This window comes from Onthophagus taurus, chromosome 1 (assembly GCF_036711975.1).
Source record: "Onthophagus taurus isolate NC chromosome 1, IU_Otau_3.0, whole genome shotgun sequence".
NCBI lineage: Eukaryota > Metazoa > Arthropoda > Insecta > Coleoptera > Scarabaeidae > Onthophagus > Onthophagus taurus.
Window position 1 is genome coordinate 9,842,947 of NC_091966.1, and position 25,876 is coordinate 9,868,822.

The window sequence follows — 25,876 nt, forward strand, 5'->3', positions numbered from 1 at the left end:
TCTATAGTCGCTAGACCAAAACTTGGACTTTTTTCAGGTAAGTTTCTCATTAGATAGAAGGAATTTATCATTATACAAGTCTTTCCATATTGATCCATTCTCTTGAGGACAATACAATTTAAGAGCTTTTTCAAATAGAAAATTTTAACATAACTGGGTGATGTCGTCAATAATACTACAATACGTTGATATTTATTGTCTTCAAGTGCCAATGTAGTCGCGAGGAAGCAAAAGGAATGATCAGACCAGGATACAATGGACTAATTTAGGTGTTATTTTATTTATTATAACAGTCAAATCGACATTTTTAAGATAAAAAATGACTTACAATTTGACCATCATTAAAACACCACAATTTCAATTTTTTATTGAGGTTATCTTTATTATTACTTTTTTTGTCCGATCTTTACAATCCTACTTATTTTTTACGCGCCTTAAACAGTATCTTTCAGAAATAGAGAGTCCATTGAGTATTAAAAAAAATAATAAACTTAAAGTTATCAACACTTCCAGAACATAACCTCATTCTCTAACACATATGCGTATTATTTGATTCCAGTTTTTTTCTCAATCTGACGTTTTCGCATCCTCATCCCAGTACTAAATATGGTACATAATTGTATTTTGTGCCATTCTCCTTCATCGAAATCAAGTTCCAATTTGACGCTGTGATATCTCATGACTACCTTCCGGAAAATATACTCATCGATTTACTACTCGTGCGTTTCCGTAACAATCTGGTGCATAAAGTCGTATCTTGAAACGTTAATGGCCGTTCCAAAACTCTTTCGATAACTTGTATCCAACCGTCTCGTTCATCTTCGGTCATTGCCGATAAATTGTACGTACGTTCAGGTGTGGTTAAGGTAAATGCGAAACCGAGGTCTTTCACTCCTGCTTGAGCGCCGACTCGAATCGCGTATCCGTCCATGTTGTGTCCCAAAAATATTTCTCCTTTGGGGTTAGCGTCTAATGGCTCATCGTGGTACATCAATTTTCGATTTTCCAAACTAAACCAACGTTTTTTGAAACCATCCGTGTTTCTTGGTCCTGTTTTGTACAACCACCCTTCTTTGGCAAAGTCTTGCGTTAAAAAATCAACCAGCTCATCTTCGCTGGCCGATGGGAATGCTACTTGAAGACGATGTAACTTTACGCATCGAATCGCCATGTACCAATTCGTAATAGTAATGGGGTCCTCGTGATAAACGTAAATATGTCGCGTTGAACCGTCCTTTAAAAAGGTTATTTGTAAACATGTCGGGATACCAACCTTTTCCGGAGCAAAGATTACGTTTAAATCGGAAACCTGTAATATCGCTTTTGGATCTTTGTTTTCTTTGACGAAATATTTTAAAGTGTTATCTGATTCGGATAACACGAATTTACGTTGGTAGAAATTGCTGTCTTCTTTTCCACGTTTTTTTAAAAATCCTTCCATGTAACCGCTTACGTATGCTTGACGTTCTGGATGACAGAATTCTTCTCTTTGGTATTTTGCTCTTATCCATTGTTCTATCAAAACTCTAAAGAATAATACAATTAAAAAGTGATCACAATTTACTAAATACAATGTGACTGTAAAAAACGGACGTTCATGAATTATTTACTAATTTTTCGCACTTATAAGGGCTTAATAGGCTCATACCAATATGAATCTGTTGTACCTAAAAATAACCAGTTTGATCTCAAATATAACTAAATTATTGTTGCGCATAATTGTAAAGTAGTTCGTATTTTTAAATAGGACGCTTGGTTTCGTTTTGCGCACCTCGCGTGCTGTTTCTAACATCAGTGTGTACAAGTCCCTGTTTTTGATCTTTGTATTGTCCAAATTGGAGTATGGTTCTGTAATTTGGCCATCACAATATGTGTGTCATAGACTTATATTGGAAAGAATTCAGAGGAGATTTCTCAAATATTTGTCTCTACGCTTGGACGGATCATACCCGGATCGTGGAATGGATTACGCATCCCTGCTTCAACGTCACAACTTTAACTGAAATATTTTTGCAACATCTTTGGATATTAAAATTCAAATCCTTGATCGCCTTGCAACTGGACAAGGAGCAACTGCTGATGGTAAGAGGATTGTTTAAAAAAAATAAAGTTGTTATTTGGAAGTGGGTATGTTCTGGATCAAAGATAAGCACAAAAATCAGTTCATCTCACGTAGAAAAAATTTAATTTTTCTGTAAGTACTGGTTCCAACATCAAAATTAAAGCCGAATCTGTATCTCCAGATGAATTGTAAAAATTTGCAAAAATTATTGAAGTTGCTCAGGAGATACACCCTTGGTATTTGTGTATGATCAAGCGTTTCGTATCTGATCAAATTTGTAATGTAGTCTCTTTTGGGAAAGAATGCCAAATAGAATTTGCGTAGCAAAATCACAAAAAAAGCTGTTTTATATGTTATTTATGTTGCTCCAACACATCAGGAGATCGGTTCTTGAAATCTTTGCCAATAATATATGAATGTTAAAGGTCTCGAAGTTACAGTTTTTTTGATTCTGGATAATACGCCTGAACATCCGGTCTTAGAACATCCATGTGTATAATTTTGTGTTCTATCACTTAATGCTACGTCCTTGATCGTAAAACGATCATTTGAATACGGTGTAAACAAAATGGATTGAGTTAATCAAGTAGGATAAGCATTAAATGATTTAAAGTCATCAACTTTGAATGCATGTTGAATGCCAGAATGTGTCAAAAATATATAATAACAGTGGCACATACAATTGGAGGAGAAAGGTTTCATGATTTATCGTTTGTAGATATCGAGGAATTGTTATTTGAGAAATCCTTAAGTGAAGATATAGGTTATCCTTCAAACTCCTGATCCCAAAGAGCATAGTGACAATGACGAAGAGGATCTTGTTCTAACTACAGAATTAATTCAAGAAGGTCTTTAATTGGCCAGTAAATTAGATAATTATTTTGGTAAACATGACCCTAATGAAGAACGAGCGGGAAACTTTCAACGTGAGCTGAAGTCATTAATGGCACCTTACAGTGAATTATATAAAGGCCTAGCCAAACCGAGAACGAAACAGTTAATTTTTAATCTTCCTTAGGGCGTGTTTCTACAACGACAAAATATCAATTAAAAAACAATTATTAAAAAATTAATTTTTTTAAACATACCTAAGTTCTTGAAACTGGCAAAACGTCGTATTTCGATTAAAAATTTAATCGGAATATTGGCATGTTAAAATAGTTGTTTTGATTGTCCAAGATCTTACTCCTGAAACAGTTAGTAACTGAATTTCCTAAAAACATTGAAATAGTATCAGCACCGCAGAAGAACAACGTTAATTTTATTCCAAGGTCATAGAAAAATATGATTACTAAGATGTTTATAGTGATAATTGTGACAAACTTTTATATTTTTTTATTTGTAATTATTTTGTAAACCGATAGCAGAAACAAAGAAGACTAGAACAGAGGATGAGGGTGATGGAGATGAAAGTCTTGAGATTGAATGTGACACTGCGAGATAGGCAGACCAACACCTGTATCAGAGAAAGATGTAACATACAGGATGTAGTAAAAAATGGACACAAGTAAGAAAGAAAAGGTGGAAAGAATGGATGAGAGTAGATTGGCCAAAGCACGACCGCCCAAGAGATGGGTACAAAGCTGCTTCTCCTCGTCTGCGCAGTAAAGTCTAAACATAAGGCTTGTTTGTCAAGCCTTATATTTGAAGCATCCCTAGTCGAAAGTAGAAGAAAAAGATTTTGTAAACCTTTTGTTTTAATGAGTTAATTATTTTTATTATTAATTATTTTATGCAATCGTAGGCTCGGAACCGATCTTTCATTTTTTACACGAATCTTCGAAAACGTATTTATCGTGTAAAAACAGAAAGATCATTTGTATAATTTATTATATTTCTATCAGAAAAATATTTGTTCTTGAATATCGAGCTCTGATATGCCATTTAATTGTTTTATGTCTTTTACTATCATTTATACGTTTATACCATAAATGACGTCATGACAAACTTGTAATTTTTAATATTTTTAACTTTGCGGTTAAGTAAAAAACCATTAAAACCGTTTTCAAGATGACGTCAATTTGTAAGATTCTGATTTCGCAAAATTATGTGGGATACAGTAAACGATATCTCGACAATTATTCAACGAAAAAGATTGTGGTAAAGTTGATTAGAATCTTTCCATATAATTACTATAAAACGATAACAACATTATTTTACACAAGAAAAGCTAAACAAGTCAATTTTGTTTGATAAAGAGCTTACCTTTTCTTTAGGGTTTTAATTAGTTTTAACTTTAGGAATCTTTTTAATTAGCACAAAACCACATTACTCATTTTTTATTTGAAAAATAACTTTCCTATTTTATTTCTCCTATTTCAAAACTATCATGTAAATAATGATGTAATGTATTGTAATCATGAAAAAACTAAGTTCAATAATTACGACAGTCTCGTCATCGTTAAAGTAATCTCTTAAGACAATTTCGTCTTCTTAAAAGAAGCCTATGTAAAATGTGTGCCATTTTCTGCACTTTATTTTTCTAATTGTGAATGTTGGTACCGAGTAATTTCATCAGATTTCTCATCTTCTCTGTTGGAACCATCTAAATCGGCTTCCGAATTTCCCCGAATTTGGTTCCTAATGTCCGTTTGTACCATATAATAAGAAATAAGTAAACCAATACAGTTAATAATAACTTAAGTTTCGCGTACAATACACCAACTTTTCATATACAAAGCTTAACTAACAATAAGTAAAATTTAAGCATTAGAATTTTTACAGCAACAACAAATTTTAGTAATTTATTATAATTTTTCATATTGTAAAGATGTTAAAATAAAATATTTCATAAATTACTGTAGTTATTATGAACTGATTGCTTAACTTGTTTATAGCAATGGTTAAAAACCATCCATATTCATTGTTGTTTATTTAAATTTGAGAACACCTTATCCAATTTTAAGAGCTTACATTTAAGCAGTCTTATCGTTTTTAAGAACTACTTGTTGACAGTACAACACTTAACATTTAAAATTGTCTTTGACATCTGGTAGAGCGTCATGTTTGTGAAAAACAAAAATATGTATAACAGAAATCTCTTAAAGTAAAACAAATGTAATCTGTAAAAAATCATGAAAATCCCCTATTTACCACTGCACCTTTTTATTTTGGTACTGTATAATTTGTTTTTAAGATTAAAAGTAAATAAATTAGATAAGCAAAAGTTAATATGCCTTAGCATAAGACGATAAAATATTGCCGGAATTTTTATTGCATTATTATGCACTTTCAAGAAAAGCTGTTGAAAGGCTTAATAATAACGTTCTCATAATCAACAATATTCCAGAGTTGTAATATTATGATTTATATCTTTGGATTCTATTGTTTAGTCTGCGACGTAAATCAGTTTTATTTAATATCAACGTAAATTAAATAAAGTAAAGTAATTTTCAACAAAATAATATAATTTATTTCGAAATATAATAAAAACTCAACGCAAATATTTGTTTATGTATCAGAGCGGCGAAGTCATACGTTTTTTAAACGAACGTGTTAGTTAAAACGTGTCCATACATTTTTTGTAAAATGATATTTGTATAGTTTTATATCACTTCTCGTTAATTGCATAAAACAAACTAGTTTATTGTGTTTCATTTAACGATACGCGATCACAAACGCTATCATAATAGAGTTCAAAAACGTGTTTTTGTTCTATTATAGTGCCATAACATAACTATATAAGTGTCACAGAATGATTATTCAATAAACACTATCCAAACATGTTTCGAATCACAGTAACCTTTCAAAAGCAACAATCATTTTCGTAGTTGTCATTCGAAATATATGCCCATTTTTTTAATTAGAAAATTAGTGGTTTGATTGAAAATGTATCATTTTACAAATATGTATTGAATTAGCAAACACACCTTGCCTATGGAGTAGATTACGGTAATTCTAACGAAGCAAGGAGAGCGTCACATTCCCTGTCATACAACATTTTCAAGATTGGATCAACGTATTCGAGTTATTGGTGAATTCCAAGTACGAAAAGGATTTCGTACTGTGCGAAATGGTGACTTTGAGGACCAAATTCTGCAACAATTTGAAAATAACCCAAAAACAAGAACTCGTACCATTACCCCGGCGATGTGTAAAAGTCACACATCTGTATGGAGTGTATTGAAGAAAGGCTATCCGTTTCACATTCAAAAAGTGTAAACGTTCTGATTATTCCAAGACTTCAATTTGATGAATGTTACTTGAATAAAATTAACGACGAAGCAACATTTCCTAGTGATGTATTATGGACAGATGAGGCATATTTTACAAGAAATGACTATTTTAATACACACAATAGTCACATTTGGAGAGAAGAAAATCGTTGTGCCGTTCACAGGTCATATCATGAATGGAAGTTTTCTGTTAACACTTGGGCTGACCATTATGTAGTTACATGGTCATATGTATAGCATTTTTCTGAAATATTCTACACCACCAGAATTGCTTGAAAATATATCACTTAATATTCGAAGTAAATATTGTTTTCCAGCATGATGGTGCACACTTTGGATTAAATTGCCGAAATTATCTAAATGTACAATTTCTAAACAGATGGATCGGAAGAGGGGGACCGATTTCTTGGCTGCACGGATTTTTGTATTTTCGCACAATTTTTATAAAGTTTAGTGCGGTATTATTTATAATAAAATGTTCCTTAACTTAGCTCTTTCCTGTAATAAATTGAGATTGTATAACTTAAATTGAGATTGTTTTTAAAGATTTCTAATGTACTCTTTCATTAGGAATATTTATTCTGTGACACCCTGTAGATAAAAATCAAACATTAAATTTCTACAGTAGTAAAATTCAGTTCACCTGCAAACATTTTAAAATTGTAAACATTTTTTGCTAAATTAAAAATGTAAACCTCGGACTTAATGTTTTAATAAATATTGACAAGACAAAAGTGACAAAGACATCAATAAGTCGAAACAAGATAATTTTAGTGTATCTCGTCAATGTTTTACTTAGTAAGAGAACAAATATTATCATAAGCATTTGGTAAATGAAACCGATAAAGAGTTAAAATGAGATAATAACCAACAAATTGTTAACAGTTTTTAAGAATAACAACAATATATAAGATTTAAATATTACCCTATAACACTCTGTCGGAATGTGTTTGGCCTACAACTGCAATAGAAGGTAGTTTAATTCTTTATCAAAGTGACCTTGCGATCATTTCAAAAATATTTTAGTTTCTTGTTGATATACATACGCCACGACATTGTAATTCGCATGCATATCGCAGCCGGCATGCAACTCTGGCGGTAAAGATGACTCACAAATCGCGTGCGGTATATAACGTAGTGCAATTCATTTTGTGGTACCGCAATTAAGGTATTGAGCGATTTATGATAATGGTTAATTAATAAATTTTCACTGTCATCTTTGTGCGTTTGATAAAAATGGGAGCAACAACATTACAATGGTTTTTATAATACAAAGTAGATCAATCATAATCAAAAACACATACAAATGCAATTTGATTTTTCTAATTCAATGTAAATTTCGTTATCCAACTTAAAAACGTCCGTTTCTTACAAGTCACCTTTCAGATTAAAATTATACTTACTGAGGATCACTTTCTCCTGGTTTTCTATAACACGGCGGTACTCTTTCTTCGTACTTCATTTTTGCGTTATAATTTCCAACTTCCCTCATTCTTTTCACTTGGCTATCTTCCCATCGATCTAGTTTTAAATGTTTTACTTTACTTATATGAACACCCATACTCCTGTGCACGCCTGAACATCTCTTGCAAATAAAAATTCCAATGTTGTATGATGCCCATTCTGGATCTGTAGTAAATATAAAAAATAAAATTAAAAAAACAATAAAATATTTAAAACATGTTTAAATTGGTATGTTTTCTCGCTGTAGTTGTTGCCGACTACCTGCGGAATTCGATACCACAATTCTATGTCAATAACAATGACATTTGAAAAAACAATTAACCATGTCTAAAATTAAATAATTATTTAAAGTATTTAGCATATTTCTATTCCATATAAAACAATATACAAACATTGTTCATATTTGTGCGCACGTTTGATACGTTTCTATTTTTATAACCGATATGGGTTTATGGAAAATGCATCAAATATTACAACCGTCTTAACGATTTTTACGATCAACATTGAATATTTCTTTTTGAATTTGGTATGTTAACAAATAACATATGCATTGAAATATGCTTCATTTTATATTTCAAGTAGATATTAATAAAACCTACAGCTAAACGAATTTGCCTTACAAGGAAAGGTTTCTTACAGTTAATGTGGTACTGGCCTTTACTCGAAAACCTATGGCTTGGATATTCAAACACATTCATAAAAGTTCCTCGGATGAAAAGCTACAACATCAAAACTATCCTGAAGACTGAGAGAGTTGGTGTACGTGGCGTAAAGAAAAATCTTTTAGCACATTTAACAGTTTCGTCATCAAATCCACCACACTGAATTTACACATATTAGAGAAAATTACGTCCATTTGGCAAGACTTATCTCGTAATGAGTTTCTTAAACGTTGCTTGAATGCAGAATTACAAAATAATAATGAGTGGTTAAATTCGCTAAGTTGGAATTTCACTCCGAAACATTGTAACACAATAACACTTAAGGTGTAACTTTTTTGGCTGTTATAATCTTTAATAATGGATTTATACTAATTTTAGAGATTATGGATGTGACGAGAGTAAAAATTGACCAACAGGTGGAATTGCAAACGCACAGACCCAATGAGATTTGCGTTAGCCGAGCAGAAGTACGCTCGCCCGATTTCGCAAGAAACACACATCACAGAGACGACAGCCAATTTCATTATGAGGTGATGAAATGTTTTTGTTTTTCCTGAAAAGTCAAGTAATGTCGTTTATGCCGTTTCAGCTAGGTAGTATGGATATGTGCTGTAAATAACTTTAAACATTTTTGGTTAATTAAAACATTAAAGGCGCATAAAATTATGTAAAAAGATGCTTGAATTATGACAGTTTCACATTGTTGATTTCCAAAACTATTGTGGCCTTTAGCGGTCAGATCCTTAGTTAATTTTTGCTGTACAATCTCTTCATTGTGTCATTACGTCCTGACGTCCTATGGGTTGAATCAGGGCCCATTCTCAGCTGACAACGTTTTACCGTTTCACTACTTTTTGAGGGAAACCTTGCCGTCCATATATTTTTGTATATGTGGAACAATTACATTAGTATATACACAACGGTGGATATAATATTTTTAAGTCTTTGAAAGTAAGCAACTTTAACTTTTATGCTTAACCGATCTTGTCTAATTTTATAGGCAGAAGCACATGTTTCGTTTGCAAAGGCTAATATAGAAGTAAGTAACCATTGCACGCCAATAGAAGCTGGTCTCATCTGCATTATATGTTTTGGCAGGTACCAAACCCCTTTCTTTAACCACGTTTGGTAACGTGTCACAGAAAATTGTAGCTTCAACTTCGTCAGTACTAAGCTGTTCTCATTGAATTTATAATTCTCTAATCGTGCTTTTCTTTAAAATATCGTTGCAATCTCTATGTCTCACTTCGTGTTTTAGAATTTTTTCCACTTTCATCCTTGCCACACGTCCTGCTCATTGCAATTTCTAGAGCTTGATGAAATAACTCTGAGAATATTAGCACAGTAGCGTGTTCCAGTACCAGATTAAACAACATGTCAGCTCATTCCCTTATTTTACTCTTTGAAAAATAATAAAAGTCCAAAATATTTTATATCCATTACTCAAGAGAAATATTCCACAGCAATTCATTCACGATAGTTTTTCACCCTCCTTGTAAATAAGGCTATTATATAGACTTATTCAACACTGCTGGTATTACTTCTTTGTCCCATATCTTTTGGAGTAGGTTGTGAATCCCAGACGCCTTTTTGAATCTTAGTGCCTTAATGGCATACCTTATTTCCCCAATATTTAGCGGTGTAATGTTTATTGTAGGTTTCTTCTTTTTATTCCTGCCAATAAGGCGCACGGGGAACGTTCCAACATACTATTTTTCGAATGGATAGTCAGGAGCCATTTCTTGTTAGTTCAAGTCTCTCTTATCTTTCGATGTCTATAAAACAAGATAATAAAAGAATGTTTGAATACCATGTTAGTCTTGGTTGAATCACAAGTTTTTTGTGATCTTGATTTATCTATTGTATACGACATAATTTGAAAGAAAAGTAATTGCCACATTCTAAATAATAATTTTGTCTCACTCAAAAGTACCCGAAAGATAAAGACATGAAATTTTGGAACTTTCTATAGGTGGGAAAATCCGTATAGATTAATGATGTTCCTTATCAGGAGAAATAAAGTTACCCGAATACTGGGGGTTAAGTGGTCTGATAGGCCGAAAGTCTTTCTAATGTTAATTATAACCGCAATACAAACAGAAATTGTGTCATTAATAAAGATATTTCAAAAGATACAACAATGAAGTGAATTTTTTGAAAATTTTCGCCAAATTAACTATTTTAACTTTATACCACATCGTAATATAGAAGTTAAACGCCATGAAAAAATCTATCAACCAACGAATTTTGGTCAACAAATTCATAAGTAGTGCACGTGTAAAACCAAAAATATGGTGAAAATATTTCCCTTGAAATATCTCATGCACGTGTCAAAGCATAACAGAGTTGAAAACTTTATACACGCACTGTATAAATAAGCGAAGTTTTAACATTTTAACAGTTAAATATAATATCTGGTCGTTAGACTCATTAGGCAGATACGACAGGAAGTTACATTAAAATGGCGGGACCGGATGTTGTCGGATGCGACTTTCGTTTCGTTCTCATTTCTTTTTAAATTTACTTCCTCCTCAAAACTGAATCGTCAATAACTTCCGAACAATAAAACGAATCGATTAATTTCTAAGAATTAACATCAACTGTTTCAAAAATCTTAATCGTACAAAAACAATGTACACAATATCTATGCTTCTAATCGTGTTGAACAGTAAAAAAGTTGCAATGTTGCCAAAACATAATCCCCACTGCAAAACAGCGTCCTTACAGATTACTCATCGTGAGGACTTGTTTTTCAATATTTATTTTCGTCCGGTTCGCGTGTCAATGGCATTCATTCATCTGAACATTTCCCGAGTAATTTACGTTGAATAGAAGTGGAATCAATAAAGAAATTTGAATAGTATTGTAATTGTGTTGATAGCAAAATTTTACAATATATCTTCGATTGTTGGCATTTATCATAGTAGACACGCGCCGCACGCGAAATTGTTTTTCTACAGCCTATCGCGTAACGTAATGATCATTAATTAGTGCCGTCCGCCGCCGTTACACGGCCTTCTATACACGCCGCGTGCGAGACGCGAAACGATCACGACGGCGTATTTATTTCGGTTTGGCGCCCGAGGTCGTCGACTACGTATCGTTTTCAAAACAACAAATAATACTATCCTAGCGCCACCATATTATGTTACTACTTTTGTAATACCATCGTTTTTAATTTCTTGGTGTCGGTTATTTGAACTTTATGACTTACGAAACCAGACTTCCATTTGAGCTCCTTCTGGAGAATTTAATGATTTTTTTATAGGTGTCATTGACTTCTCTAAACAATCATAATCTTAAAATTTTAACCTTTTGGAGACTGATTTATTAAGTCTTATCTTAGATGTGTTTCGATAGTCTCCCAAAGGTTAAATGAAGTTGGAAAGATTCTGATGATTTCGAATGATATTTTTGATAACCACAATGTAATGCATCACTGAAAAACAAATACACGAAGGGAAAAATACTGGCCTAAAAAATATGTACGTAACAAATAATCGATCAATACCCCATCATCAATATTACAAACATGTTTGCGTCTTGAGGAATAATATACAGCAATAATTGATTAGATTACATATTATTGGATTGCTTTAGCAAAGCCGGTTTGTTTGCACAATGAGTATTTACTTTTTATTGCCCGAACAAAGTGTGAAATTTTACAAAGGGTCCGCGCGACCGAGTCTTTGTTATTGCGTATAATAAAACAATTATTTAAATTATCGTATTTATTTTACCAAATAAAAGAACAACATTATTTTATTTTGTATTTTTGGAATTTTGTTCTATTGGGAAAAATTATACTTAATTCAACCACAAGATTAAATTAAAAACAATGTATTTATGGTATGATTGCATGACTTAACATTTCATTAAATATGGCTCAATCATAATAAAAAATATTTCAAACTGTATAAACACTTTAAGGACAACCGTCTTATGAAAGAATGCATAAAGTTTATTCAGATTTCAAATTAGACATTTTCCAATTAGTCCAGAAGCTTAAGCTTTGGTGGTTCTATTATAACTTATAGATGCTCATCTCACTTTCTACATTTTCTTTGCAAAAACCTTGAAGTAACTAAAGTTAAAGAGCATGTGATTCAAATTGTGAAATATTTTAAAAACAATCACCTGGTTAGATCTAAGTCTACGGCTTGTATATACTGATGGAAAAGTTTTAAACGATGCGAGGTGGAGCAGTATGGTGGATTGTCTACAAATACATGTAAGTCTATAGGAAAAACTGTCAAAAGTATGTGAAGAAAATAAAAAGGAAATTGATCCTACAATATATACCAAATAATACACCAATATATCCAAAGGATCTGCAGAAGATTACTTAAATATGTTAAAGCCAATATTCCGGGAACTTGACAAATTGCAAAAAAGATGCAATGATGCTGTAGAAGTGTGGAAGAAATTAGGAAGATCATTTGCCGAAAAATTGGAATTATCACTGTCTCAAATATAAGGTTATCAGAAATTTTACAAACAAGGACTTAAGTCTTACCATTTAATTGTATTTATTTTAGATGTAACTAAAACAAAATATAAATTAACGATGGAAGAATAAGACGAAGCTATGAACACACTTAGGGATACGTACGCTAATACTGGATTACTACCAATAATAGTTAAGCTAGAGGCGAAAAAGGAACCATTTTCTGCAAGGAAGTTGCATCAGGAAATCTTTCTGATATTGAGAAACTTCTTTCAACTTTAAAACAATTTTTATGTATTGTTTGTTCTTCAGCTTCAATAGAGATGGGTGTTCACAACATTTGGGCTCGTCCAGAAGCCCAGATGTGATAGCTCGACGGGAGCAGAGTGCAGAATTTTATATTTCTTGTACTACGCGTAAAGTTGTAGTTTACAGAATGATTAACTCGCAAATAGTTGAAGAGGGTGGTTCGAACGGCAGATATCTATTACTCTTTGAGATTAAACCACGTAAACAGTTTTTCAGAGATAATAATATTGTAAATAATATTTAGCAGTAACAAAAAGAATGAACTGAGGAGATTAATAATATTTTACTTTGTAACGCAATTTGATTTTAACCCTTCATTTTTTTTATAACGTTTGACGTAGCCTCTGATGATGGCCGAGTACGTAGTAAGACCAAAAGTAGTTTATAGATTTATTTTTCTATTATGTAAATTCAGTCAAAAAGTATTAAGTAAGTGTGAGGGGAGTTAGGTATAATATTTTTCTTTTAAAATTAAATTGATTTTTGCCTCTGATGATAGCAGTAGCCGAAATTAGTTAGACAACGAACATAGAATAAAGACTGGTAAAATGGATTATAACTTCGATTAAAATTTACTTAATAACATTTAAGAGAAGATTGTCCCTAAATTAACCGTGTACATTGAAATCTTGGATTTTGCTAAGTAAAATCGTGTAAAACGAAAAAAAAAACCCAAAATGTGCACGATTGAGTCATTTATTTAAGTAAAACAAAAGTAAGACATCTTAGAAAACTCAAAAGTGTACTTAGTTCATAAAACAACAAACATATGAGAGTAATATAAGTACATATGTAATTTATTTTACATTAGAAACAAAAAATTAAAAAACAAAAAGACCTTTTCTTTTTGATAGGCATGATGTCACTCTCATCACTTGAGCTTTCTTGGTGCGATTCTGGCTCAATGGTTGACGAATTAGGGAAGATCTCGGGTTGACAAGACTTTGTCATGAAATCCGTAATTAACTTCTTCAGTAATTAACTTCTTCGGCTTCTTCATATTTATTTAAGCATTTACGAAGGTCCCGTTGGAATCGGAGAGCTCGATCACCATTTATGTCATATTGTATGAAATGATTTTTGCTGTGAACACAACTGGTTCAGATTGCTCTTCATCTGAATCATTGTCTTCATCATGTTTGTTTGTTTCAGGAATCATATTAATTAAATCATCTTCATTCAATTCTTCATCAGCCATTATTTCTTTAATATCTGCTTCAGCTATATCTTCAAAACCTTCTTCTCCTATGGTATGGGCTAACTCAGTAATCTGCGAATATTCATCATTTTCACTTTCAACAACATCCGGCCATACTGCTTTCCAGCAGACGTTGATCGTTGAATATTTGATTTGAGTGTATAAAAGACCAACATGTTTACCACAATTTAAAATTTTAATTTTCTTCCAAGCAATCATCAGAGTAAGATATTCATCATTTTCCATTTGTTCTAAGATAAACCTGAAAGTTTGCTTGATGTACAGTGCTTTAAAAGTTGAAATGATCCCTTGATCTAACGGCTGTAATAAGGAAGTTGTATTCTTCTGTAAAAAAAATAACCTTTACATTTTCGTGTTGTGAATCTGGAGGATGACCTGGAGTATTATCAATTAATAGAAGAGCCTTAAACGGCAATCTCTTATTAATTAAATAACCTATGCTTTTTTATTAACTTTCCAATAGACGGGAAGATTTTTCTTGTTCTTTCTTGTATTTTTTTCCAGAATAATCCTGACTTGTCAGCAGAAAACCTTATCAGAAGTGTAGGAGTGTGTTGCAACCGAATCACTTATACTGCTAGAGGTTTCAGCTGCTACACTTTTTTAGAGGGAGTCTTCATTTTTTCTTATCGTCCTTATTATGGCTTCATTCATTGAGTAAAATTTAGCAAAACTCTCTATTACGTAGACCGTCTAATATTTGAATTTTTATTTCTAAAGAAATAGCTTTTCTTTTTCATTTGATTTTTGTATAGGCGTATATGGAGCGGAATATACATTTTTACTAGTTTTTTGAAATTTGGTAATTTATAAATTGTGTAAAAGCGAAATCGTGTAAAACAAGTGCATGATTTTGAAAGAGAAAAAGTGGCGAAGCCACGAGTTTTTTAATAAACGAGTGCTTAAGTCTTTTTTTTTGCAATTTTTTGTAATTCGCGTTTTTATCCTTTTTTTTTAACAAAAATAAAATAAATTTTGACAATGTAGGGAAATAGGTATGTAGCAGTTGGTAACACCGTAACACTTGAAAATAGAAATTTGAATTGACAATTAGAAATTGTCAAAATACAAAATGTATTCACCTGAAAAAAATGTTTCATGTACACCTCCCAAAATAAGACAAATTGCTCAGAGTTCAATGTCCTCATCATTGTGGACCTTGTATTCGATGTTAAGAACGTGTTTAAACATCCATAGACAAAAATTGTCACATTCACAACTAGAAAAATTAATGACCCAATGTCACCAACTTGAACTGGTTCCATAAAATGTTACTAAAATCTCATTACAGCACCCGTTTGAATACTGTAATAGCTTTCATTACCGTCGCGAATTACAAAAAATAAGATTAAGGTGTTTTATATCTAAAATTATAACTTATTTGGCATTTTGAAACAATTTCGTAAAATACAGACCACATTACTCAACAGTTAATAATATTAGGTGCTATGCAACATATTCTTTATCATACAAACCGCAAGATAATTCACATTACAAAATATTTTTTATTTTTTAATTCAGTACATTGAAATAATCATTAAAAATAATCCGTATTTTGAACTTCTATAAATAAATTGAATAAAAATCGTTTTAAAAAATTCTTAGAAAATTGATTTCTAATGTTTTTGTGATAGTTCCTGATAAAACGTTGCTTTAACTAAAAGTAAAAGCTTAACAGGATTGTTAACATTAAAACATTTCCATGGCCGTAAAACTTTGTACAATTCGCAGTTTATTGCCCATTAAGATACCCGCATATATATCCCGACATTCTTTCATTTACTGTTTCCAGTTAGCGTTTTAAATCGAAACAAATACCCAAACAATTTTATAACCAAGTTTTTTTTTAATTCTTCAAATAAAGTACAGGGAAATCAATCAACTTTGATAATATAAAATAAAACTTACTTTTACTTCCACAATCTGCACAAAAACTATTTCCGGGCGCCTTCAACAACTTGAGGAGTTCCTTTTCATTTCTGTCTGCCATCGTGAAGACCGATCGATCGTTAACAGCCCCGTCGTTTACTATACCAAAGACACTGTCCAAAATTCCCTTCAAAACACCTTACGTTCACGTATTTTATGAGACGAGACACACTCAACTTTAACTTGAGTAATTGTATTAGTTATAATAATATTGTTGTGTGCAGTCAATTGTAGTTATTTGCCATCATCGTCCACCATTTTTAAAACGATGCGCTGTTGTTTTTAAAGTTTCAATCGTTGTTTTCCAATGAATTTACGAGTTATGAAGATTTCTAAGAAGTTCGGGGTGCCCGACGGAGAAATTACACCGAGAACGGCGAACCACCGAGAGTTGCTGCGCCCCGCGACGTAAACAATCGTTTATTATTTGATATTTTGACCGACGTAGTAAACAACGCCATCTCTTACAACGAACGTGTGCGATGCTACTAGGTGGGGGTAAAATACATACACGTTTAGTATTGTTTTGTAGTGGGGGGAAGAAATGAATGAATTTTTAAAACTTCTATTTATAAATCATTTGCAATTAATTTATTAATTTTATGATAAAATATTGATTTAAATCAAATTTTTTAATTATAAATAAACAATAAAAACAATTTCTTTGTTTTATCTAAAACATTGAAATCCTTGTAAAAGTTATGAATAGTATGTCAAGTAAACAACCTCTTTACCAACATTAGAGTTGACATTGACATTTGACATTTTGTTTTTTATCGTTCCGCTTCGAAATTTTTCATTGATTTTATCTTTCATAACCGAATTAACTAAAATGTTGAGTGTACGTACGACTGCAGTAAAATTGGTAAATTTATCTGGTTGGAAAAGAAATTTTTCAAACACTTTATTAAAAGCGGCGACGTTCAAAGTGCAGGATGACAAAGATTTTTCCGAAAAGGTCGAGAATAGTAAGGATCCCGTTATTGTTGACTTTTTCGCTACGTAAGTTAAGAAAATAATCGATTATCAAGGATTTATTTTTATTTCCTTTATTTCCCCAGATGGTGTGGTCCTTGCAAAGCACTTGAACCCCGCCTAGAAAATATTGCTGCAAAACGTCAAGGGAAAATACAAATTGCCAAGGTTGATGTGGATGACTTAGGAGAAGTTGCAGCCAAATATGAAGTATAATCTTTATAACGTGTTATCAAATATAATGAAAACTTTGTTGGTTATAGGTTGGTACAATTCCTGCTTTGGTTGTGTTTCGTAATGGTAAAGTTCAAGAAAGATTGGTTGGATTACAGGATGAAGATAAATTGAGCATGTGGGTTGATAAAGTTATGGATGGTAAAGAGAAGTAATACTTAACGATGGTTAACATTGATGAAGTAGATCCATAGGAATGTACATATAGGAAAAGTGTTGATTAATTCACTTAATAAATCCACCATTATTAAATTATTTTTGTTAAATCTTGAATAAAAGAAAAATGGAGTCATATTTTATAGTTTTATTTCTAATACACAAAAATAGAGTTGTTTTTAATTCCATAGATGATTAATACACTTTTGTTTGCTTTTAAGCATTCATATCATTCTAAATTTGTATTTTGATTAGAAAGACTTTATTTTCATTAGATCTTCAGCTTTGCAGATTTGTTATAAATAAAGAATAAAACTCTTCTTTTAGCATGGGACCCAAATTATGCCAAGAAAAGGATTTAGAAATAAATATCTAATAGATATAAACTTTTAGTCAAGTATATCATTACTACTTAAGTATCACTTTGTAACCAGAGTTGTATTACATAAATAATAGATTTGCAAAGCAAATAAGGACAGATTAGGGCGATAAATTAAGGGCAGGTTAGAAAAATATGCTTTACATCTCCTTTTTACTTCAATTCATTCTTGCTTCTAGTCTTTACAAATTAGTAGGGAAATATATCTTTAGACAGCCATAGAATATGTGTAAAGGGTCAGACAATATAAGTATTTGAGCACAACTGTGAATGAAGAAAGCAACAACTGTCAACAAATTAGAATTAAGCAGGTAAGGAGTACATTCGTAGAAATGGGATTTCCTATGTTGCTTGGATTTAAACCTTGACTTGAAGATACGATTGTGGAGATATTACATTTTGTCGGTGCTGTACTATGGGATGGAAGCTTGGACTCTGAGAGGGATCGATTGTAAAGAGACTGGAGGCATTTGAGATGTGGATTTATTGGAGGATGCTAATGCTAAGAATCTCATGGACGGAGAAGTGCGATGAAAACTGTTATATTCGGGACACATCATGAGAGGGGAAAAGTATTTAGCATTCCAATTTATTATGCAAGGGAAAAACAGAGGAAAGAGATCCACAGGGAGAGGATAAAACTCATGGTTAAAGAACCTGAGGGCTGCAATAATAGCCAGCTATTTAGATCTCCGGTCTCCAAAGTGAAAATCGCCTTAGCTGCTTAAATGATTGTATAAGGATTGTAGTAAAATAGTTTTCCATGTAAATATTGCAAATTTGGTTGCCTATAACATTAAAGAAAAGATATTCCATTTGTTTGTTGGATACCAAAATTTACTTTTATTTACAAAAGCTTTGAGTTATTTCATATATGTATAAGATATAATCACTTAATTTAAAATTAATTTGTAAATCCAAACATTCAAAAATTATTGTAACGCGTTTGAATTTGGCGCGCTAGTAGCTATATAGAAATTCATATAAATATATAACAATTAAATGTAAAAGAAGTAGTAAATTCATGAGCCCTACAGTTATTGTTGAATATACTACTTTTTCCCTTTCATTTTTCTTTAACGACGTTATTTTCCTACACTTTTGTATAACCTCAATGCTGTTAAATATTCTGTGTTATTATCGTTCACAGAGTACTCTGTGTTATCGTTATTATCTATTCTGTGGAATTTATGACATTTCGTGACAGTTTGCATCTGGTACACTTAACCTAAAAAGAAATCGAATTCTAAAATTCTTTTAAAGTTCAATAAAATAAGTTTACAATGTCAGATTCGGATGAGGAATCGTTTAGTTTTTATGGAAAACCACTGGAACAATACGATGAAGGTTAGATTTTTTAAATATTAACTTTAAATATTATTTTAAATCATTATCTAAACTAAAATGCTATTTATTAGATTCGATTCCAAAGCGAAAACCAATCCCTGTAGAAGATCAAATAGCAACAGATGACCATGGAAGAAGAAGATTTCATGGAGCATTTACCGGAGGGTTTTCAGCAGGATTTTTTAATACTGTTGGTTCTTTAGAAGGTTGGAAACCCACAGAGTTTAAAAGTTCCCGATCTGAAAAGGCTGAAAGAAAAGTAGCAAAACCTGAAGATTTTATGGATGATGAAGATATGGGGGAACATGGATTTGCCCCACAAACAGTTCGGGCTACAAAGGATTACTCCACATCTAAAAAAAGAAAAAAAGCAGTTTTTTCAGAAGGTCCTATTCCAGGTATTCCTGTTTTACAATCATTAATTGAAGCGGGAAATGAAACTATCGGATATTTGTTAATGAAAAATATGGATCTAAAAAAGAAAAAGGAAGTTTTAGAAGCTTCACATGAAGGTGGACCTAAAGTTTATGGATGTGTAATGCCAAAAACATACGAGATAGAAAGAAATATTGAGAATGATGACATCATCCCAAACATTTTCCGTGTATATATAAAATCACCTAAAAGTAATACATTCGGATTGGGTTATAGTGGTTTAGATAAATCGGAATTGAGCTTAAGAAAGTCAACTCAACTGGTTGTCAAAGATCAAAATAATCGTAAATTAGCTATTTCTGGGCAAGCCTTTGGTGTGGGGGCTTTTGAAAATGATGATGAAGATATTTATGCTAAAGATGATATGTCACAGTATGATTTTGAAATTACCAAAGAAAAAAAGGGGAAAAATGAAAATCGTAACTTTAACCATCCTGAATTTATTAAAGGATCTCAATTACTTAATAATAAAAAATATCCACCTCCCACAATTCCACAAAGTTTTAGTGGGAAACATAAAATTCGTAAATCACGATTTGAGCCTATTCATCAAGAAGAGGATAAAAAAGAGATTAAACGGAAGGATATGAATGCAGCTATAAGAGCTAAATATATTGGAGAAGAAGTTCCTGGTACTTCAAAAGAATTATTTAAGGAAACACCAAGTGGAAGCGCAACAATAAATAAAGAAAATATTAAGAAAACGGAAAATGTTAAAATAAAACAAGAAAGTTCAGGATTTTCAAATTTAATTTTTGATAAATTTGTTTCTGCAAGTATTAGTGAAAATCCACATGATATTTTAGCAAAAGTTGAGCCAACATATACAGAACATGGAACTAAGGAAATGCGAGATGCTGCTAAGTTAAAAATGTATGGACCATTAACAAGGGTTATCATCGATTGGCAACCTTGTAGTTTGGTTTGTAAAAGATTTAATGTTAAAGAACCTGTGTATGATGAAAATAGGAAAGATAGAGGTAAAAAGAAAAATCAAATTTTCTTTGAGTATGAAAAACATAAAGATGAAGGATTAGTGTTAAAACCTGGTTTAATAAACACAAAGGAAGATACTATTATTGAAGATAAAAATATTGAAGAAATCAAAAGTGTTGAAGAAATTAAAAGTATCATGGAACCACAAAAAGAACAAATTCAAGACATAAAACAATCAATTACCGAAATTGATCTTGTAAGGAGGGAAGAAATAAGTGAAGGACTTTCATTAGATAAGAAATATGATGAGCCAAAACAAATTCAAGAAACAGATAAAATAGATGTAGCCAAAAATATTGATCTTTTTAAAGCGGTGTTTTTAAGTAGTAGTGAATCAGAATCTGAAGATGAAGTTGAACAAAAATCCCAAGAGGATAATCAAGATTCTAATCTAATAGAAACTATCACAAAGACGGTTTTAACCGAAGATTTAATAATAAAATTTAAACCTAGGAAAGAAGGGATTTTATCTAATATTAATTTTACGCCTTTATCAAAACCAGAAACTAGCGAAAAAGAAATTCCAGAAATGACAACAAAAGACACTAAAGTGAATCAGAAAGAAGAGACGAAAGATCCGCTTCTTTATGGTCCAGCATTACCTGTTTCAGTTGAAAAAACTTGTGTTTATGTTCCTCCTAAAATTAATTCAAAACCGGCGGAGGAACAGTGGGTTGAAAAAGATTTGATAGAGAAAATACAAAAACATAAGAAGAAACATAAGAAGGAAAAAAAGAAAAGTAAAGATAAAAAGCATAAAAAGTCTAAGCATAGAAAATAAGAAGTATTTGATTAATAAAGTTTTATTCTGTGATATATTCTGTATAATAATAATTTTAGGTGTATATATATTTTAAAGAATTCAATTAATTAATGGAATCATGATAAATGTAATAACTAAGTGATTAATAATAAGATTATTTGATTTAAAATTTAACAATCAAATTGAGAATTTAATAAGATAATTTTTTGATATATACAGGTGTTTCTGTAAGACTTACAGAAACGCCTCGCCTGTATAACAAATTAATCGCATTAAAGGCGTTCAGAGACACTGTCGACTAAGTAACAAATTGTAATAACGACGATAATAAGATCTAAAGTTAATTTGTCATAAATTGTTCCCATTAAGGAATTATATTCTATACCAACTTATGCTCTCAATCTATCGCAAAATGTTTCACTTAAATTTAAAATATACTTGCAAGATAATGTATGCTTGGTAGAACTCAATAGAAATTTTGTAAGAAAAATAAACTAATCTACTTTATTTGTTGTTATGTCAGGTGACAAATGAATTGTAGACAAAATAGAATTATTATACAAATTAGTATTAAATATAATAATCTTTTTTGTCATAAAAGTCCATAGCACATAAAGGCATGAAATTACATTTATTCAAACAACAATGTACAATCAAAGTTCGAAGGATCCACGCTTCACACGGGATCGCAGACACCCTGGCGGAGAGGTACTCGACGTCGAGATCGTCCCAGTCTGAAAGGCGCGCTTCTGATTGTCGAGACATGAAAAAGTGCATACTCGTCTGATTTAGACGAGTAAGTGGGCCACTGTGGAGGTGATTATGGCTAGAAAATTGGTGCAAATAGCATTAGGAGCGGGCGCTGGGTCCTGATGGAATGTCCAGGGGCGCCCGTTGAAGTGAGACTTGCTCCAAGAGCACTTCCTTCATCAGAATCCACTTGAACTCCTTGATCCACAAAAGTCAATGTTTTTCCGGTCAAAGTCACTCCGGCATAATTCATGATCTGCCTCTTTTGATTGAACGCTTCCTGAACCGTTCGCGCGAAAATTCTGTCATTTTAGCTCAATCGTGAATAACTTCTCATCAATGAAGAGGATGTCTTTCAGCTCCGCCAGTGAGAAATGTTTCAGAAGTTCGTGACATCTCTGAAGACGAGTGGTCTTCATATGTTCCGTCAAAATATGAATCTTTTATGAATCACGAGTTTATGTACCTAAAAAATATAATATAATTTTTCTATATTTGATCAATCACAATATTTCCTATACTGGTTTGCTTCACAGTTTAAAAACCCGTTTGTATTGGCCCCACATGACTAAAAATATAAATTTATGGAAAAAAAGGTGAAAAAATTCATAAATATACCAAGTCTCATCTTCAGAAAATTCTTATTTTGAGAGGCAGATTTGAACACATTTACCTGGGCATGAGGCCCCTCTCATAGTTACTGAGCGCACTCGTTAGCCTGAAGTTTACCCTCTCAAAAATATTTCTTTCACTATGGCTCACAGACTACTACATAATTATTTTTTTACTTTTGGTATCTTCCACACCATCACTTATAACCAAGGAAGACAATTCAAGTCCCAAGTTTTTCGACAATTCAATAACCTTTTAGGGACTAATCAATTTTGTACTTCCACTTACTACTCTTAAAATGATGGTTATTTGGAGAAATTTTACAGAATTCTCAAAACAGGCATTACTGTCAGCGGAGCTGGTAATAAATGGAGATCTTGGTTGCTCTTCTGCAGAGCTATTGTCTGACCAGCCGCTAAAGCTGCTCCACGATTTTTTCCTGGATTCACATTCCTCGGCAGAAATAGAACCGTTCTAAATCTGCACTTACTTGTAAATACGAACGACAGTTCTTGAACCTCTGAATATTCTTTTTCATAGGAAGGAGGAATAGTTGTAGTGTGCATTTTTGTTAAATTATCAAATTACCTTTTTTTTGTATCCAGGTTATCATGATTTATTATTATAAACAAAAATAATATATTATATATAAAATATCTTATAAAAACTGAAATATCGTTTTAAATTGATACCCTCAGTTTTATAAATATTGTTGTAGTGTTCTAACCCACTACAAAGTTAATTGCTAAATTCTGTTATCATTCAGGAACCAAAACATCAAACCAAACACCATTTAACAAACATATTTTTTATTTGCTATGCTAAACTTATTCCCATAAACTGATGAAAGTTGTTCTTAAGCATTCATTTTGCTAAACCTTCCAATAATTATGATAATTTGAGTATCTTGGTTTACATTTCCATCCATCATTGATTGATCTACATGCTTATATTTTGTTTTGTCATCATTTGTTCTGCCTCATCAACGCTTCAGCTCTGTTTTGAGAGAAGGCGGATGAATTATTGCAAGAAGTACTCTTCAAATGTACTAGAAAACAAGTTCCGTAGGCTTAAGTATTGTTGTCGTATTTGGTTAGGACAAAATTGGACAGAGTTTTTCAGAATTCTTTTAGTGTATTGCCAAAATGATAAGCGAGAGATTTTAGAGCTTCAATATCACGCAGATTGGGTGAGTATATTGACGCTATGATATTATTAGTACTTTGTTGTAATAATAAATTTGTTGCTGGGGTTAAACTTTTATTGTATTCAACTATTATACAAATGATATCTACTGTAATGAAATCTATCGTAAAAACAATTGATTTAAATTACTTGTAGATTTCTACATTGTCCAGATCGTAGTAATAAATTAAACTCACTAGATGGCATTAGCAACTATCATTTTGGCCGAAACCTCTTTTTTTCTGTTTGGTCGATTTTTCTTAAATTCCTCTTAAACCTTTAATGGGTTGCGGTTAAAATTCGGTGAACTCGTACGGAAACCGCAGCCTCATCGAAATGAATTGCCGGTAATTGATTGTAACTGTAAATACAATCTCTTTGGCTCTTTAGACGGACAAGAAACGAAAAAAAATATATATATAACCACGATCCATTCTACAGGCTTTTATGAATGTCAAGGAAGTGGAATTTGCTATTGATACAATTTTATTATTAATAAAATCCACGTGGAAATTCTAATTGGCACAACAAATCCTATTATTTTTTATATACTTCACACGCGTTCCATATTGATAATTTAGAAAATAATAGAAAGGTGGTTTAAGTGTTTTGTTTGTGTTTTTCAATTAAATGTTTTGCCGTTTAATATCTAACTTTAATTTGTTGTTGTTGTTGTAGGTGTCGTAATACGAAATTCGTTACCAAATCTTTTAGCAACCTTGCGCAATATGTTGCCATTATTATTTTTAAATCGATGTGATTCATTACTGGATGAGTGCAGTGGTTATAGACGCACATTATAAAAACAACAATAAAAACAATTCGAAATAATACGCAATATTGTATCAAAATAATAATAATAACAACAGTATATTTTTATATTTATTACGTTACCTTAAAAATTAAATGATGTTCAGGTTGGCGTGATACTTCCATAATAATAAAATTAAATAAACTCGAGACTATATGGATATATCTATTACCATTTTATATTTTATTAATTCTTTAGAAAATTTTATTAAATCAAACCAATGGAAGTTAAAACTTCAGTACAATATGAACCACGGGCATCCAGCCAGTCAGTGTATTTTAGTCGACACGAAAAGTATCTTTCTTTTCAAATAGGCTAAATAGATGGTTGTTACTTGTATAGAAAATGGTTATAGCTTTTATTTCTCATGCTTGACCTATCGAGTCAAGCATGAGAGCAAAGAAAATGTTAAACGATTTTGGCGTCTTATTGTAAAGATTCTTGGAAACCAATTTGTAAGAAATTTTACATTTATCATTTATTAGCTAAAAAGGAATATTTTACGGATGGAATAATTTTAGGAATATTTTTTTATTATTAATTGGCAAATAAGTAAATTAAACTCTGGTGAAGTACTAGGTTATTATTTTATTTTTAAAATAATTATCACATCAATCAACCATTTTAATCAAAATACTGTAATTAAAATATTAGCAATTAAATAGTAATAATATAAATTAAATCTTATAAATAACTAGTTTTATGTATTTTATTGTTTGAATAATATATCTTACAATTAGAATTGAGAATATTATTACAACATGCAGAGGCAATACAATATCGAATATTTTGCTCTCATGCAAAATAGTAATTTGGGACACCTTTAAAGGCGAATAATTAAATTTTCGCAATATTATGAAAATAGAAGCTGTCCTTCTTTTGGAATAATCATTACATCATCGATTCTTCACTACATATGCAAAGTTAGTTCCAACTTTTTCATGTCTAGTAAAATAATAAGTGAAC

At 31.6% G+C, this 25,876-nt stretch overlaps 3 protein-coding genes and 1 long non-coding RNA gene across 4 annotated transcripts; 3 read left to right on the forward strand and 1 right to left on the reverse strand.

Annotated features, from left to right (window-relative positions):
• Window positions 1–355: 355 nt before the first annotated feature.
• Window positions 356–16,743, reverse strand: LOC111417356 (arf-GAP with dual PH domain-containing protein 1-like). The gene is made up of 3 exons (XM_023049606.2): window positions 16,247–16,743; window positions 7,641–7,866; window positions 356–1,526 (listed from the first exon to the last, which is right to left on the reverse strand). The coding sequence occupies exons 1-3, from the start codon at window positions 16,326–16,328 to the stop codon at window positions 683–685; spliced, it is 1,152 nt and encodes a 383-aa protein (XP_022905374.1). The 5' UTR covers window positions 16,329–16,743; the 3' UTR covers window positions 356–682.
• LOC139430045 (uncharacterized) lies at window positions 8,014–9,243 on the forward strand. Its single transcript, XR_011640612.1, has 4 exons — window positions 8,014–8,227; window positions 8,341–8,687; window positions 8,742–8,893; window positions 8,953–9,243. It is a non-coding gene; the product is annotated as an uncharacterized lncRNA (long non-coding RNA).
• Window positions 16,744–16,998: 255 nt separating the features above from the next.
• Window positions 16,999–17,770, forward strand: LOC111417370 (thioredoxin-like). Its single transcript, XM_023049625.2, has 3 exons — window positions 16,999–17,269; window positions 17,329–17,452; window positions 17,506–17,770. Exons 1-3 carry the CDS (start codon window positions 17,100–17,102, stop codon window positions 17,629–17,631), a joined length of 420 nt encoding a protein of 139 aa, XP_022905393.2. The 5' UTR covers window positions 16,999–17,099; the 3' UTR covers window positions 17,632–17,770.
• Window positions 17,771–18,998: 1,228 nt separating this feature from the next.
• Window positions 18,999–22,059, forward strand: LOC111417368 (G patch domain-containing protein 1 homolog). The gene is made up of 2 exons (XM_023049624.2): window positions 18,999–19,358; window positions 19,430–22,059. The coding sequence occupies exons 1-2, from the start codon at window positions 19,295–19,297 to the stop codon at window positions 21,568–21,570; spliced, it is 2,205 nt and encodes a 734-aa protein (XP_022905392.2). The 5' UTR covers window positions 18,999–19,294; the 3' UTR covers window positions 21,571–22,059.
• Window positions 22,060–25,876: the final 3,817 nt, after the last annotated feature.

Coding starts and splice junctions, on each gene's coding strand:
- LOC111417370 (XM_023049625.2), top strand. CDS start 17,100: ATGTTGAGTGTACGTACGACTGCAGTAAAATTGGTAAATTTATCTGGT. Junction 17,270..17,328: donor ATTGTTGACTTTTTCGCTAC/GTAAGTTAAGAA, acceptor TTATTTCCCCAG/ATGGTGTGGTCCTTGCAAAG. Junction 17,453..17,505: donor AAGTTGCAGCCAAATATGAA/GTATAATCTTTA, acceptor TGTTGGTTATAG/GTTGGTACAATTCCTGCTTT.
- LOC111417356 (XM_023049606.2), bottom strand. CDS start 16,328: ATGGCAGACAGAAATGAAAAGGAACTCCTCAAGTTGTTGAAGGCGCCC. Junction 7,867..16,246: donor TGCAGATTGTGGAAGTAAAA/GTAAGTTTTATT, acceptor TATTTACTACAG/ATCCAGAATGGGCATCATAC. Junction 1,527..7,640: donor CCAGGAGAAAGTGATCCTCA/GTAAGTATAATT, acceptor ATTATTCTTTAG/AGTTTTGATAGAACAATGGA.
- LOC111417368 (XM_023049624.2), top strand. CDS start 19,295: ATGTCAGATTCGGATGAGGAATCGTTTAGTTTTTATGGAAAACCACTG. Junction 19,359..19,429: donor ACTGGAACAATACGATGAAG/GTTAGATTTTTT, acceptor GCTATTTATTAG/ATTCGATTCCAAAGCGAAAA.